Source organism: Suillus clintonianus, assembly GCF_016758775.1.
Source record: "Suillus clintonianus strain FC179 chromosome Unknown DEU56scaffold_67, whole genome shotgun sequence".
Taxonomy (NCBI): domain Eukaryota; kingdom Fungi; phylum Basidiomycota; class Agaricomycetes; order Boletales; family Suillaceae; genus Suillus; species Suillus clintonianus.
In genome coordinates this window covers 52746-68837 of record NW_024539291.1, presented here as the reverse complement: position 1 = coordinate 68837, position 16092 = coordinate 52746, and the positions used below count along the sequence as shown (strand labels likewise).

General features: G+C 49.6%; 2 protein-coding genes across 2 annotated transcripts; one reads left to right on the top strand and one right to left on the bottom strand.

Annotated features, from left to right (window-relative positions):
• Positions 1-11351: 11351 nt before the first annotated feature.
• DEU56DRAFT_504518 (uncharacterized protein) lies at positions 11352-12939 on the bottom strand. The gene is made up of 2 exons (XM_041346553.1): positions 12747-12939; positions 11352-12692 (listed from the first exon to the last, which is right to left on the bottom strand). The coding sequence occupies exons 1-2, from the start codon at positions 12807-12809 to the stop codon at positions 11457-11459; spliced, it is 1299 nt and encodes a 432-aa protein (XP_041205667.1). The 5' UTR covers positions 12810-12939; the 3' UTR covers positions 11352-11456.
• An 820-nt stretch (positions 12940-13759) lies between these two features.
• Positions 13760-14922, top strand: DEU56DRAFT_982487 (uncharacterized protein; the record flags this gene model as incomplete). The annotated part of the gene is made up of 2 exons (XM_041359897.1): positions 13760-14545; positions 14599-14922. The coding sequence occupies exons 1-2, from the start codon at positions 13826-13828 to the stop codon at positions 14920-14922; spliced, it is 1044 nt and encodes a 347-aa protein (XP_041205666.1). The 5' UTR covers positions 13760-13825.
• Positions 14923-16092: the final 1170 nt, after the last annotated feature.

The window sequence follows — 16092 nt, the reverse complement described above, 5'->3', positions numbered from 1 at the left end:
ACACCACCTATAGCATATGTCATGACATCAGACAAGCCTTGAATCAACAAGGCTTTCGTGGAGTGTATCACGCACATCTGTTGCAGGCACACCACGTGGGAACTATTTTAATGCCTCAATATCGTCCCCCTATCGCACTTATCTCTCCATCCTCCCAACTTAGACTTGTGACCTACTCCCAACTGACCGGCATGCAAGTTCCCTTTTGATTTCTTGCCAAGGATGCTAGAGCGCAGTCCAGTAGTGCCTTTGTTGATTACATGCATCATTGAGCAGCTTTCCTTTGTCTGCGCATCCGAGCGCTGTCGCTGATGCCTTTCGTGCTCACAACTGTGATCTCTGGTGATCAGAGGCGAGCGGGGACGCGAGAGAGCGGGAAAACTAGATAGATTATCTCAGTCTGTGTAGAATGACTCAATACAATGTATAGTACCTAGATAGATTCTATGGAACGAGTTAGCCGCTTGGTATAATGTAAGGGGGGAACATAAGCTTACATCTCAGTCTGTGTAGAATGACTGAGATGCTCGGACGGATAGACTCGTGAATTTAAGTAATGTAGCATAGTGATGAAAAAATATATGGTAGCATACGACCTTGACACTTTGCATCGTCGGCGCGATGCCCGACGTCAAACGTCGTCATCCAACTGCGCTCGCAATGTCTCAGCGTGACGTCTACGACGTCACCTGTCCGGTATTCGATCCGGAGTCCAATACTCCCCCTCGAGCGCTGTCGAGGTGCATGAGATGGCGTAGCTTCTGGAGCCTAGGACGAGGGAGGGCCTTGGTGAACGCGTCCGCGATATTGTCGTCTGTGGGACAATAGGTGAGGCTGAACGTGCCGTTCTTGATGTGAGTTCTGACGAAGTGATAGCGCAGGTCAATGTGCTTGGTGCGGGAATGGAACTTGTTGTTGGAGGCGAGGGCTATAGCGGCCTGATTGTCGCAATGGATGGGCGTTGGGAGAGCAGGGGGATCGTATAGCTCGTCTAGCAGAATCTGTAGGTATAGGATCTCTCTCCCGACAGTCGTTAGCGCAATAAATTCGGCCTCAGCCGTGGATAACGCAATGATAGGCTGTTTGCGTGCGCTCCATGCGACTGGCCCACCGTTGAGTAGGACAACGTATCCTGAGGTGGAGTGGCGATGCGTCTGCGAAGCCCAATCAGCGTCTACGTACGCTTCCAGACCACTGTCTGTCCCTCCAAGGGTGATACCGTACTCAGAAGTACCCTTCAGGTAGCGTAGTACCCGTTTCGTGGCCTCCCAATGAGCAGTTCCCGGATTTCTCATGAATTGAGAGAGTGTCGCTACGGAGAAGGCGATGTCGGGGCGTGTGCTGGTAGCTGCGTACATCAGCGACCCGATGGCACGCTGGTAGGGAACGTCGCGCATGGCTTCCAGCTGGGCGTGAGTGGCAGGGCACTGTGCATCCGACAAGTCAGCTCCAGGCTCCATTGGCGTCTGGCTGCTCTTGGCGTCTGTTAGGTAGAATCGCTGTAAGATGGTGTCAATGTAAGCGTGCTGCGACAGAGTGATGGTGCGTTCGAGACGGTTACGCTCGACCTTAAGGCCCAGCAACCAATTGAGTTCTCCTAAGTCCAAGATTTCGAAGTAGTTAGTGAGCTCGCTCTTGAACTTCACGATGTGGCGTAGGTGCTTTGAGGTAACTGCCATATCGTCGACGGATACAGTGACGACCGTGTGTTCGTCGTCCACGCGTCTGTAGTACACCGCCTGATCGACCTGTGAGCGCTTGAAGTCCATCTTCGCGAATACTCCTGCTAATTCCTCAGACCACTCAAATCCTGCCTGCTTCAACCCTGGTAAACTCCTCAACAACTTCAAGACCTTCTTCTCGTCTCCTTCCCTCAAGTAACCCGGTGGGGCCCGCATATAGATGTCTTCCTTCAACTCCGCGTAGAGGTAAGCGCTCTTTATATCCACTTGATGTATTTCCCAATCTTCTTGTGCAGCCATCGTGAGGACGGTCCGTATGGTGGACATATTCGAGGTAGGAGCGAACGTATCGAAGTAGTCGATCCTGAACTTCTGGCGTTGACCGTTTGCGACTAATCGAGCTCGGAGTTTCAGCTTCTCACCGTTTGGTCCTCGTTTTGTCGCCAAGACGTAATGACACGGTATGAGGTTCGCGCGTGCCGGTAAGTCAACGATCTCCCACGTGCCTAACTTCTCGAGTTGGCTGATTTCATAATTCGATCGCCTCTTGCCACTCAATGGCATCAGGCCCGTTCAAGGCCTGCTGGTAGGTGACCTCTGGCTCTACTGCAGCGAAGGCATATTGCTGGGTGAGTACTTCTTCGTCGATGAAATCTGACTCTGCAGGTTCAAATACCTGCTCTGCTGCAAGCGTGGCTCGCTCCCCCTGCTGCAAAGACGCATAGTATCCAGGAGGAGGTCTTGCACGTGTCTCGCGAGGTGCTGGTGGTTCTGGAGTTGGGACGAGTGGTGTTGGCATTGGCGACGGAGACGGTTTGGTAAGTGGTGTTGGCATTGGCGACGGAGGGGGTTGGGCATGTGGTGTTGGCATTGGCGACGGCTGGGCGTTATTAGTAGTGGACTCCCCCTCGCCCAGCGTTACATCAACAACGGCTGGCGTAGGGACGAAGGTGAGGTTTCTTTCCACTGACACACGCCTCTTTCGCTGACCAAAACACCCTGTACCCTTTACTTTCAGCGTCTATCCCCACGAACACTGCCTCCTCAGCACGCGCTTCAAGCTTACCAGCATGCTCAACATGCACAAGCACTGGGCACCCGAATTCCCGTGCCCTCGAAAGATCTGGGGGCGTCCCATGGACCAAAGCATAGGGCGTCTGGCCTGGTATTGACCTGGATGGGAGACGGTTCTTCAACCACACGGCATAACTGATGGCCTCCGCCCAGAGGAACTTTGGTAAGTCCTTCGCGATAAGCATAGCACGAGCGTGCTCTACTAACGTCCGGTTTAGCCTCTCTGCAACCCCATTCTGCTGTGGGGAGTCATGGACTGTCAGCTCACGACTAGTCCCACGGCCTTTCAGGTGGGCCTCGAACTCTGCGGAGAGGTACTCTCCCCCTCAATCAGATCGAAGGGTCTTGACGCTGCGACCGTGCTTGTTGGTAAGTCGTGCTTCGTATGCCTTGTACGCTTCTAACGCCTCGCTTTTGTGCTTTAGGAACGTCACTTGTGTTTCGCGGGAGAAGTCGTCCGTGAACGAGACGTAGTAGGAGGACCCTCCAATGCTCGTGGTCTGTGCTGGACCCCAAAGGTCGCTGTGCACGACCTCACCGTAAGTACTCGCCCTCCTCGTTGCCTCCTTTGGGAAAGGGTGATGTGCTGACTTTGCTTTCACACAGGCATCGCAGAATTCGTCCTTCGAGGACGGGTCAAGCTCTAGGCCGGTGACAAGTCCGCTTGCAATGGCGTGCTTAACGGCGGGCTGGGCTATGTGCCCAAGGACTTTATGTAGCGCATGGACGGTGAGTTTGGTCCTTGCCACGTTGGTGTATTGCTGCTGACGCTTCGCATCCACCACGTATAGACCTTCGACTTGTGGGATTTGGGCGATGAGGGTGGAGTTGGGGGCAGGTGAGTATATTTTGCAAAACTTCCCTTCGAAGTGCACTGCTAACCCTGCCGCAGTTATGCGATTCGTGGCGATCAGCGTGAACGCCATACGTGGGGCGTGCAGAGCGTTCTTCAAGGTCACGGTACTGCGCTTGTCTCCCAGCGGTAAGTCGATCGTGACGTCTCCCCTTCCCACTGCACTGATTTTGGAGCCGTCTGCAGTGTGAACGTCTTGGGGCGGGATGGGGACGTAGTTCGTAAACTTCGCCCGATCGGGGCAGAAGTGCGACGTCGCTCCCGAGTCCATTATCGCACCACGACGATCTGGAGGTATGTTCAGTCCTTCCGCTATTCCAGCTAAGTCTGATGTTGCCGCGAAGGCATAGTTATCAGCTGGTGGCTTGTCCGTTGCCGCATTAGCGCCTTGCTTCTGTGGCCGTCCTCCCCTCCTTCTTTGGTGAGGGGGGCGCTGTCCCTCTTTACCACCCCCAGGCCTCCAACACTCACTCTTGTAATGCCCCTTTCGCTCACAATTATAGCACGTGGCGTCAGGGTTGGATGAAGTGGTAGTGCGGCCTCTGTTCTGGGTGGTATTGGCGGATAGGGCAGAGTTAGTGCCCTTCTTCGCGGGGCGTCTTTCGGTGAGGAGCCTATGCTCATACTCTTCGCTAACGACATTCATTAATTCGTAGGGCGATAACGGCTTCTGCGCAATCTTCGCGGCAGCGTTTATGGAGGATAGCAAGGGTCGATACGATTCTGGGAGCGAGCCGAGCGTGATCGCGTAGAAGTCGCGGTCTTCTATATCGGCCCCCATGCCCGCTAGGGACTCTCGTAGACGGAGTAGCTCGCTAAAGTGAGCTTTAACGTCTCCGTTCTCGTCGCATCTGACCTCTTGTAGGCGTCTACGAAGGTCAATCTGAACCAGCTCAGTTTTGCCTTCGTGGATATCGCGTATCTCCTTCCAGATTCTCGCAGAGCCCTCGAGCTTCTGCACGCGCAGTAACAGTCGATCAGTGATCGTACTGAACATCTGCTGCTTGACGAGTGAGTCTTTCTGGAAGTACTCATCCGTTTTCTTATCTAATTCGTCCACCTCCGCTTCCGTAGCTGGCGAACCGTCTGGCTTCGACAGGGCGCTCGTCTTCGGATCGATTTTGAACGGAGTCGGTTGTACTGCTCGACCGTCGACATAACGCATCAAACCTCGGGCAGCAATCGCAGTCAGCATTCTCTCCTTATAGGTAATCCAGTTGCTGCCATCCTCGGCTAGCTTGGGGACGTTGAATAGTGCGGAATTGGTGCTGGGGAGCGCGGAGTCCATGGTCGAGGCAGGGCTCATAACCTCTGGTGATCAGAGGAGAGCGGGGACGCGAGAGAGCGGGAAAACTAGATAGATTATCTCAGTCTGTGTAGAATGACTCAATACAATGTATAGTACCTAGATAGATTCTATGGAACGAGTTAGCCGCTTGGTATAATGTAAGGGGGGAACATAAGCTTACATCTCAGTCTGTGTAGAATGACTGAGATGCTCGGACGGATAGACTCGTGAATTTAAGTAATGTAGCATAGTGATGAAAAATATATGGTAGCATACGACCTTGACACTTTGCATCGTCGGCGCGATGCCCGACGTCAAACGTCGTCATCCAACTGCGCTCGCAATGTCTCAGCGTGACGTCTACGACGTCACCTGTCCGGTATTCGATCCGGAGTCCAATAATCCATACTTTGGGTGAACCTCTGCCACCAAAATTGTTGTTACGATCCACGTGCCGCTGACCATGGACCGTCAGAATTTGCTTAACCTGCCATAGCGGGTGCATCGGTAAGCGTCGGAAAGCTTGCGACACGTCCGATTTGAACATCACCAGCTGGACATTTGGGTGCTGTTCACGGAAACGAAGTAGCGAGGCTCCGAGCGAGTGCAATCCATCCAGCTTCGTACCTTTGATGGCATCCCTATCAATCATAGAGTTTAGGGAGTACTCGCCCGCAGTGTGATCTACAATTAAGCGTAGTTTGTCAGAATTTGGCTTCGGCACTGTGTGCATTGGCACGCTGTACATCCCAGGGTAAAGGTCGGTGCCAAAACTCTCCGAAACTCGCCCCAAACGCATCTCCTCACGTAACTGATCTTCAATGAATTGTTGCTGCTCGTCGGACTTGGCGCAGGTATGTGCGGAGTTGTCGTTAGTGGAAGGATATGAATCGTCTGAGGTATCGGCCCACGGCCAGAAACCCCGACGCAAAGACTCGCAGACGGATTCGACGAAAGGTTGGTTTGGGTGGTCCGCGAGTAGTTCTTCGAAACGTTCAATGTTAATAGGGGTGACGATGCGAAACAAATCTGGTCTGCGAGCTATAGTCTCCGCAGCATCACTGGACGTAACTTCGTTCAGTGGAGGTGAAGGGACGGGTTCAGCGTATTCAGTTGAGCGTGCAGTCGGACTGAACGAAACATCCTTGGGTGACCAGATAAGGCCCCGTCTATGACGCGGGCGCTTAAATGGCTGTTCAATTGGATTTGGGCTTTGACTCCTCGAAATGCTTCGCTTCCGTGTGACGCCTTGCACATAATCTACCATCTTGCTCGTGTGAGCAGACGTGTGCATAGCGACAGGTTCCCGCGCTGCGAGCACATTCCCCGATGTTCCATTTACGACACGGCTCACGCCGACTGAAAGTGGTTTTGTCCCGCGTAGGTGCGCTGGGCTTGGCTTGCTTCTCGTCGTCGTGGTGCCTGCCGTCTGACTGGAAATGGGATTCGTAAATGTCAATGAAGGAAGTGAGGTCTGAGAGTTCGACTCTGCGCGAGTTTGCGGCTTTATTTCTGATGGCCTTGTCGTATCTGATAATCCTCTCATGCGACCGTTCGAGCGTACGGTCGAATCTGGTGGTGATGTATTCTCCATAAGAGGCGAGCTCATCCTCTCGATGAGGGAAAGCGAATTTGATGGCTCTGGCAGTCCTATTCCAGGCTGCGGACCACTGCATTGCGGTGGTGATTTTCTTCGTGACTGTCTCTGATGTACCTGCATATTTGATCTCGATGTCGCCAATAGTCTCGGTGCATTTGTCAATGGTACGTGACGAGGAGATAATGGAGTGCACGGCGTCGAGATTGACACACTTGCCTGCGACGATTTCAGCCCATCCAGCTTCGTGGAATTCCGGGCTGCATCGGTGATACATAAGTTGTCGTCGTACTTCTTTGGGGTCTTGCGACCAATTGAGAAGGATCTCGTTAGTTTTTGTGAGGTTGGCGGAGAGCTGTCCTCCCGCACTTGATTGCTCGGCACGCGCAAGACAGGCGAGGTTAAGTTTACCTCGTTTCCGAGCAGGTTCACCTCGCTCGAAACTAACTTCCCGCTCATGTTCAATCTCTCTAGGAGAGATGGTTTCCCTATCTTCTGAACGGCGTCTGATGTCCGGTTCACGTTCATGGGGATCTCTGGTGTCATCCTGCTGTTTGGTCCAGTCTTCGAGCATGGCGAAATATGGATTCGCGATATAAGATTCGGCCTCGTCTGTAGCTTCTTGGGTGGAGGCAGTGATAGTCTTTGTGATAGTGATAAATGCCTCGGACTTTGAGATGAGGTCGTGTTTGTAGTCTTCGACGATACTAAGGCATTTCTCTGCCAGGTCTTGTTGGGAAAAAGACGATCTACCAGCCTCGGTTTGAGTCGAAGACCCTTTGATTCCGGGTCCTGTAAGTGAAGTTCCGATTGGGACATTACTGGTCATGGAGGTACGACGGAAGTGGTGTGTGTGCACGACAATTCAATATTAAATAAATTAATGGCGCAGCGGGTGCGCAAGCAGTGAGTGCTCAACGCTGGATGACGGTAAAGATCAAGGACCAAAGTCGCAGGAACCAGCCCCTCATCAGCATTTTAGGAGGCTCAGTCATGAGCATACGTCAGAAGATGACGTGGATGTGCGCAGAGGTGAGACTCGGCTTGAGCCGAGCGTGATCGTTGATTCAACTTGTTTAAACCAGTTAAAACTCGATTAAACTCGTACAGTCCGTGTGTCTTTTTCGGATGTCGGGGTCGGAAAGGCTACATTGGTTGGTTTTCGGAATCGGCATGTCTTGAATAAAATTGTGATCTTAGATTGGGTGGAGTATCTCAGATTGGGGTGGTGTGACGATTAGTAAGTGGATTGAAACTTTGTTACACTGCCGCTTACTTGTTGCGCATTCTCGTCTTTGTCCAGCTTCCTTCGTTGCCAGTGATCCTCTTTGGTTTGTGTGGACTGTTCAACAATTTCAGCGTGCTTGGCCAGCAGCCTCTGTCTCGTAATGAGCTTCGAGAGTATTTGTCGCGTCTGAATATTTCCGTCGGCAGGAGAAAAAGGTCGAAATGTAATAACATTCTTCCTTTCTCGCGTGGGCCGAATTCGAGCTCTGCCAACTGATGAGTTGCTCGTTTCACTTGCTTCTTTATGTGATGAGCGGGACTTGCCTTCTCCTCCTCGTTTGATTCTAATCAACAGATTTCTTAATAGGCTCGATGGTCTCAGAGACTGTATGTTCTGATAGTTGCTGACCCTTTGTATCCGTGGTGGGTTTCCGGCGTTCCGCAGCATCTGATCTGTTGATATTCAGACTCAGTCGCCTTTCAATTTCGCGTCTCCGTGAGCTACTGACAAAATTCCATCCCGATTGTCGTCCTTTGGTGTTAGGAAGTGTTAGGTCGGTTGAAAAAGCCTCTATATTCATGTCACTCTGAGTTCTCGTGTTTTCGGGACAAAAAAAAGGCAGACAAGAATTTCAGAAAGGGTACATATGATGAGTCGTTATCTGCATTCAATAATGAGAGAAAATACAAAAAAGGGGAGGGCTTCAGAGAGCCACGAAAATTCTCAAGACAGAATCGACAACGAAGGAGAGTCGGGGACTGGCGCCCGCGCCCTTACCATATAATACTATGGCAGAATGCGGCAGATGTTACCTAGATTAGCGACAGCGTCAAAGCGAATGTAAGGCTTCGCGAGATGCAACAACTTTCTTTACTTTTCCCACGATTACCGCCTCATGACGTCAAAATCATCCAACATGCACTACACAAGTTCCGTTTTCGTTTTCTCAGGCAGTACTGAGGACACGTACAACGGAAGTTACGGAACCCGCATTTTGTCGATCATGGTCTGCATCAGCCGAAGCTTATTACGATCCAGGTCACAAAGGATCCATTTTGCCCTGCGACATTTCACTGGAGGTTGATAGTCTTGAGCACAGTCGAGAAGGGCCGGGCGGAAGGGTTGCGAGTGTCTTTCTGTGGTACGCGTACAGTGCTTGCTTCACTACATTAACCTGTCTCGTATTTCCACAGACACCTAGGCCATAAGGCTGTTCGTCCCCAAACTTCTACCAAGCTCCTCCTGTGCGGATAAAATTTACTTACACGTTGTCAAAGATCCCCAAGGCCCACTTCCACTTCCGCGTAAGGCATACTGGTATGTGCCCTCGCCATTTTCGTATCTTCCAAGCTAGCCTCACAATGTGCAGAACCGCATCCATTGTCTCGAATATATCCGTTCGGAATACTGACAGCTATTCCCCTTTTCACTGTCCTCGTTATCTGCATTGATGGTATGATGGAGAGGGGAAAAGACCTAGCGCACGTACACGTGTACAGTTTCTACGAGCGGTTTGCGAGCAATCACGCACGTATTTATCTATGCCTTCCCTCTGTGACTTTGTTTTCACTTTGATAATAAGTATGAATACTCCACGCTCAGCGCCTCGACAATACGACTCAGTGTCCACCACACTACCTCAGCACTCCCCTCTCAGCTCGTCGTCGATCCGTGCCGCCTTGTCATGACATGCGTCATTGTGTCATCATAACCTGGACGTTTGATCTAGGTGGGTAATTCAGCATCTGTTCTTGCTATTTGTTCGGTGGTGCTATTCACGCATTCCCGCACCAAAAAGCTCCAAGTCCACCGCAGGCATTATGATCCCTGTTCGTCAAACTTGACTCGAGGAGATACTGGCAGGCAGGCATCCTAGTCCCGTCATGAGACAGTATTGTCCTTCCAGACATCTCCTAAGTTACTCAGTATCTTCCGGGATTCCTTGTCCTGTTGTTGACGGTTTATCCCCTTAACTCGACAAAATTTTAGAATCAGGTCTTCTTGGCTCCGAAAGTGAGTGGCACACCATCAGTATTGTCGACGTAGACCTCTCATCTTGTTCTAACCACAGCCTGAGCAGAGCAACTTATCATGCATCATGGACTCAATGATGTACCACAAATAGTTGAGCGTATTCTGCCAGTCTTTATTTCTCTCAGGTGATCTCTAAGCTGGAAGATCTTTTGACCGTTTGTCTTTATGAAAGTGCACCTCATTTTTTTGAAATCTTACAATCATCTATGTTTGATGATGGGATGCGAAACCTTATTACCATCGTAAGCCGAGGAGATGCTATGGAAGTGTGTACCTCAAGTGCTTCATGCAGACTTTTGCTGCATCACGGGTAAGCCAAGGTTTGTCAAATGAAATATTACGATTCTCCAGCATTCATGCTCTAATTACAGGGCTCGTAAAGGATGTATATACCTCTATGATTCGCACATAATCTATGCTATCTTAAAGGCAACGTGCGCCACCAACCCAAGCCGCGGCATTCGAGCCATAGGTAATTAGTACCCTCGTCTGTTACTCGCTCCTCTATAATACTCCTCGATCTCAGCACTGACTCTCAAATTTCACATAAGACATTGGCATGGCAGAGTTGGATGGAGATGGAACGAATCAGACACAGTTTCTGCTGTACGTATCTTTCTAGTTGTCGATTGACTTTTAGTGGCTTGTATGCGTAAAAGATCGACTAGTTGATCCTTGCACAATTACCTTTGTTACCCGTCAAACTCTTGCAAGTACTGACCGCGGCACACCATAGACGGTCATCAGTACGATTTGGACAAACCTGCTATGCATCATATTTCATCCTTCATTGAAAGGTAGTTGTCTTGATCCCCGTTCATACAGCATGCAGTCATCATTAACACGACTGAGCGCTATTGTATCTCTTCGAAGGTATGGATGTCAAAATCACAGCTACTCACCGGCATACTCAGCAACCTTCTTCATCGTCTTTCACACCCCACTCAGATTCAGTTTACAGCTCCTTATCTTTATAATCATCGCCATGTGCATGCACACGGCTCTGACACCATCGTATATCCTACGTGTCTTATCTTGCGTCGTTCGTGGAGTGTGGTGTGGACTGCACAGAATGGCTGGTGTGAGTGGGTTTGGTAGGGTTCGTGACGTAGTTTACTTATAGTAGGACTGCATTTTTGTCGCAGGACGGGAGGTACATTTGGATGGCCTCAAGGGGTGTCCAGTTTCGACTTGGATGAGTAAATAATAATTAAAATTTAGGATTTGAACATGCTGCTGAGCCAGAAGTACGGCCTGATGCAACTGAGTACAATGCTGCAGGTATCTACCAGCATCTAATACAGCGCGTCCTCGTTCGAACGTTCGATTGTGATTGAAAGTCTTCTTCAAATAGTTGACATATTTCATATCTTCGATTATGTCGTTCCATCAACGTGATTCCCTTCTGGCAAATGCTCTACAGATATATCCACATAATGTTGAGGCCCTGCAATGTATTACCAGAGTCCGCCTCTCTAGTATTGTTCGAGTTCAAACCCGTAGCTTCGCATGAACCCTTGACGACAAACGTGTACTTTCATAGTGTGATGAGAAATATTCAGATTCCTCAGCGGTGGACATATAAATGGTATATTGCATTGCTTTATGGTGTGATACAAGTAAGATGAAACAATCAGTGAGAGTATAGTGTAAACCCGATACCATCATTTCGCAAAATATGTAACGACTGTCTGTTGAAGTTACGGGTAACGTTCCACTACGAGGGAAGGAATAAGGGCAATATATTCTGCTCGCTGCTCTTCTGTTGTCTCCACTTCATAGCCAAGTGTCAGGCTCTTTAGGGGACAATTTGACCGTATCAAAAATGCCTTGAAGTTTTCGTGAGGCCATGCTCGCATAGCTCGAGCTTTGAGTACGCGTAGATCGGGGAGTGTGACAGCATTAAATATGCCACAGGGAATTGGCCTGATTGCACCATATTTGAAACCCGTGAAAAAGACCTGTAAGGATTGAAGTTTGGTATGCGTGAATGGCTCCAAGATTTGCTTCGAGTTATTAGATATATCAACTGATAAGGAGGACAGGTCGGGACACAGATGGAGCAAGTGGCAGATTGTGTTTAGTTGATCCACCGTGATCTGAACATTTGTGAGATGGGCCCATAATGCGGGTTCGAAGGCAGATAAGGACTCGAGCTCGAACTGCGGATACGGTATGTTGAGACTGCGCAGAGTAGACGGCGATTGCGAGATAGAGCGAACAAGATCTTGCATTGAACAAGGTGACCTGTATACGGCCAGTCTCTCTAGGGCGAGGAAGTCTGATATCACAGGTAGGCTGACATTGTAGTCAGTATGAAGAGCAAGCGACGAGACTTGATTGATATATGGATGAATAAGGTTTCGTGACTCGGCCCAGTCATTGTTGTTGCGACAATGGAGTGCTAACGAAAGTGGGCATCCTCGTGATCGCTTGAGCCAAGATTCATAAGAGAAGGCTGAAAGCCTCCTCTCTTTGCCCACAGACAGCCCGCACCACAAACTGGGCATGTCCACAGCAACCATTCTCCATCGTCGACATACTCTGGTCAACAGCAGGGGGGCCGTTTGTGGGCGGGGCGACAAGAACTTATTTTTCGGGAGACAGTAAACGAAAATGAGCGATAAAATTTCGGTCGGAAAGCGCCAGAGGGCCGATATAATTCTCCTGTGCGTGTTTTGGGACTCCGTAATCTTGGCCTCCTGGTCCAAGAGTCGCCAGCGAAGTTTCCTGACAAGAGCACTCTCCTTGAATAGGCCAAGATTTGAGGCCTTGAGGCGAACTGCATCCAACTGCTGCTGGCGCTCGACAATGATGGCCTTGATGGCCCGAACTTCGAGCTCGTCCAAGTTGACAGAGGGGTTACAACCGGCTCCAAGTGGGGAGTATGCGGTTTCGAAGTCAGGTGTCTGTCCACCATGACTAATAGACACGAGCTGAAGTGAATATAATTGAATTTTATATGCTGGCCTACAAAACTGAGCACTTACATCACTCTGTAACGCAGCAATGATTTCTGGGATCCCGGCTGAATCGATTTTTTGAATCTGCATTTCGTTAGCAATATTGAATGTTTGCACGAGGGAGATTGAGATGTTGGAGATGGTGATTGGAAGTAGAAAATAATTTCACCGTCCGTCAATCGCACCTCCCTATTTGAGTTACAACGCGTGGACCTTCGTCAAGGTCAAAACCACAATAAATATATCACCTCTCTATTGTTGTGTCCACAGCTAGGACCTGATTCGATCCACAACTGGAAACCTTGCATTTTGCAAAGCGGGTCAGCGCGAGGATCTGTGGAAGCACTCAGTCCCAAGTCGACGGCTTCTGTTAACTCCTTTTATGTACACTGCGACAACTGAAAGTCGTAGAAGTTAGAACAGACTTGTCGAGCTGTGGCTTTATTTACCTTCCTTACTGTAATAAAGCAGCACAAACCGTATTCCCTTGTTCCTATTGAGCAACAGCCCATGTACATTTCACTGCCTGTCGAACACATCGGAAGGCAACTTCCAACCCATGCTCAGGTTGACTACTCCTTGCAGGGTGCGAAACCGTCGCTTTATCCGACATCTCAAAGTCTTCTTGTGGTATTTCGAATACTGGAAGGTGTGAGTGAACACTATATACTGCCTCACGAAATTTTGGACTTTCTCGCCTTCAAGGTTCTCTACGATGCGAGAAGGCGTCACGCTCTTATGCAGGACGATCGCCTATCGAGGTTTGAAAAGGTGAGTTACAACATATCGATGCAGAAATTTCGACATACACCGCGCTGGACGCTCCGGGAGACAATATCCTGAGCAGGGGTGATCCCAAATTTGCATGTGATGGGAGGAACCCGCAAACGCATCTTGCATACAACGTGACAGTCCTTGGTTGATTTTCTAAGCACGTGACGAGCGCGTCGCGATCGAGTTTGTTTATCGCGCGCACAAACCTTAATATTCCAGGGTATAAATACAGCGTGCCCTCGCATATCAATCTCAGTTCAGCGATTCGCCTCGTCTACGCGTACCAGCATATTCTTGTCATCTTCATCCTTCTCAATCAGATATCTGCTATTATGATCTCTACCGCCATGTCCATTACGGCACGCGTCGCCATCACTGGCTTTCTTACGGTATCTTGTTTTAAACGGACTATCGTTGACAATACTGTTCAAGTTCTGTACAAATCAGAGAAGGTTTCTGCTGGCCTCTTTGCATACTCTGTCTGCTTGTCAACCATCACGCTTGTTCTCGCCGCCGACGCAGCTGCTCAGAGGTTACTCAGCAACGACAGCAACCATTTACCTGCTCCGAAGGATAGCGACTCCGGTTCTAATCCTCCATTCGCTAATGCCAACACCTCCGCTACGCCTACTAGTAAGCCTGTTGGACTACATTATTTGCAGCCACCTCCGTCTCCACCTCCATCGCGTTTAATCGAATCACAGCCATCTCCAGCTCCATCATCATCGCGTTTAATCGAACTACAGCCATATCCGTTCCCATCCCCACCGCCTTTAATCGAATCACACCCATCTCCATCTCAATCTCCGTCTTCTTCGCATGTAATCGAATCAACGGAGATAATACTATCCGCTCCAATCACCTGTTGTACTTGTATGTCTTGCATCATTCTTGCTTCGTCGAACCTCTACTCCAAACGCCTGTCTATTGATTCCAACATCACACTCCTACCCTACGACGACGACTTCAATACCGATATCCTCTCGGACGATGCCTCGGACACTGACGACTGTGAGTCGTTTGATGACGAAAGCACTGTCTACGACTCGGAGGTAAGACGCAGCGTAGCCTCAATTTCCACATAACCTGACGTTTGAGTTTCTAGGACGATCGTTCTGAACCTCAGCCACTCGACATCCTAATTTCACTAATGAACACTCTCACTCTCGATGACCCGCCTCGCCCATCCAAGCTTCGACCACTCATTCTAGTCACCAACCGCAACACGATAACTATTATTCCGTATCCTCCGCTCCCTGAACCCGCATATCCTGTGGGCGCATCGACCCGACGTATTCAGGCGCGCCCTCTCTCCGATAGTCGACCAAGCGATCCTGGTGTCTCTCTTCCTGGATGCCCCATAGACGCCTTTACTCGAAGTATGGAGGCTGCTCTCTCTCTGACCGCCCGTCTTCCACCTCAAAGCTGAGGCCTCTCATTCTGGTTACGAAGCGTGCAGCTGGTCGACTCCAGCCTCTCGCTCCTACTAGCACTCTGCTTCAACAGCCTACAACCAAATTGACAACGCGGACCCAGACATATTGGCCTTATTCACTGTCCCCTACGACCTGGAGCCCACTACCCCAAGTTTTTAAGGCCGCCTCCACGCTCGCATACAACGTACACACACCATGTCTCCGACGTCAGCCTGAGGTCCCCTACGACCAATCCGGACAACGGCCTCCTTCTGTCCCCTACGACCTGGAGCTTCACCGCCCATGAAGTCGAAGGCCACTACCAGTCTACGCACACACCATGTCGCGCATCTTCGACGCCAGAGGTCCCCTACGACCCAATCTCGACGACACACCACTCGGCCTTCTTCACTATCCCATACTAGACGACATTCTATGGCCACCCCCACGGTCACGCACACATCTATCGGAGCAAGCCAATTTTCGTTTCTCTACTACCTCTTCGATCTGTATTTCCCTTCAAGTACGACTCATGGACTCATCTCTAGCATGTATGTTTCATTATTTTCGTTCCTTTCTCTACGTCATCGATTTTCTCTCTCTCCTTTACTGGTACGAGACAGACCATGGACTCATTCACTCTCATCACGGACTTCTCTGGCATGCATTTTTATTCCTTTCATTTCCTCCTCGATATAATGACCTTCGATTTGTTTTCTCCTTTCCTGATACCGGGACTCATTTTCATTGTGGATTCATCTCTGGCGTGTACGTTCATCCTCTACATCATCTTCTTCGTTTTTTTCTCGACTGGCATGAGATAGCATCGGACTCATCCAGTTTCATCCCGAACTTATCTCTCTGGTACATATCTTTCATTTTTTCTTTCATTTTTTATCTACACAGTGGCCTTCTTCGATTTGTTTCCCATTTTCTCATACACGGACAACAGACTTAATTATGGACTCCCGCGATGTATATCTATTTCATTGATCTTGTTATATTATACTTTATTTTGTACATGTCTGAGGACGAATATAGAGGGCTTCAAATACAATTTCTTCCGCATGAACGTTGCCATTAATTAAACCATGGGGTAGTCGATCAGTACCTTTAATTGTCGGAGCTGCTCACGCTGAAATATCAACCTAGGGAAGCAACAACATCTGTTATCAGTAATAATG

Excerpts from the sequence above, each read along its gene's own strand:
- DEU56DRAFT_504518 (XM_041346553.1), bottom strand. The coding sequence starts at position 12,809 with ATGCAGATTCAAAAAATCGATTCAGCCGGGATCCCAGAAATCATTGCT. Across the intron at positions 12,693-12,746 it reads TTGCTGCGTTACAGAGTGAT|CTCGTGTCTATTAGTCATGG; the intron begins GTAAGTGCTCAG and ends TATTCACTTCAG.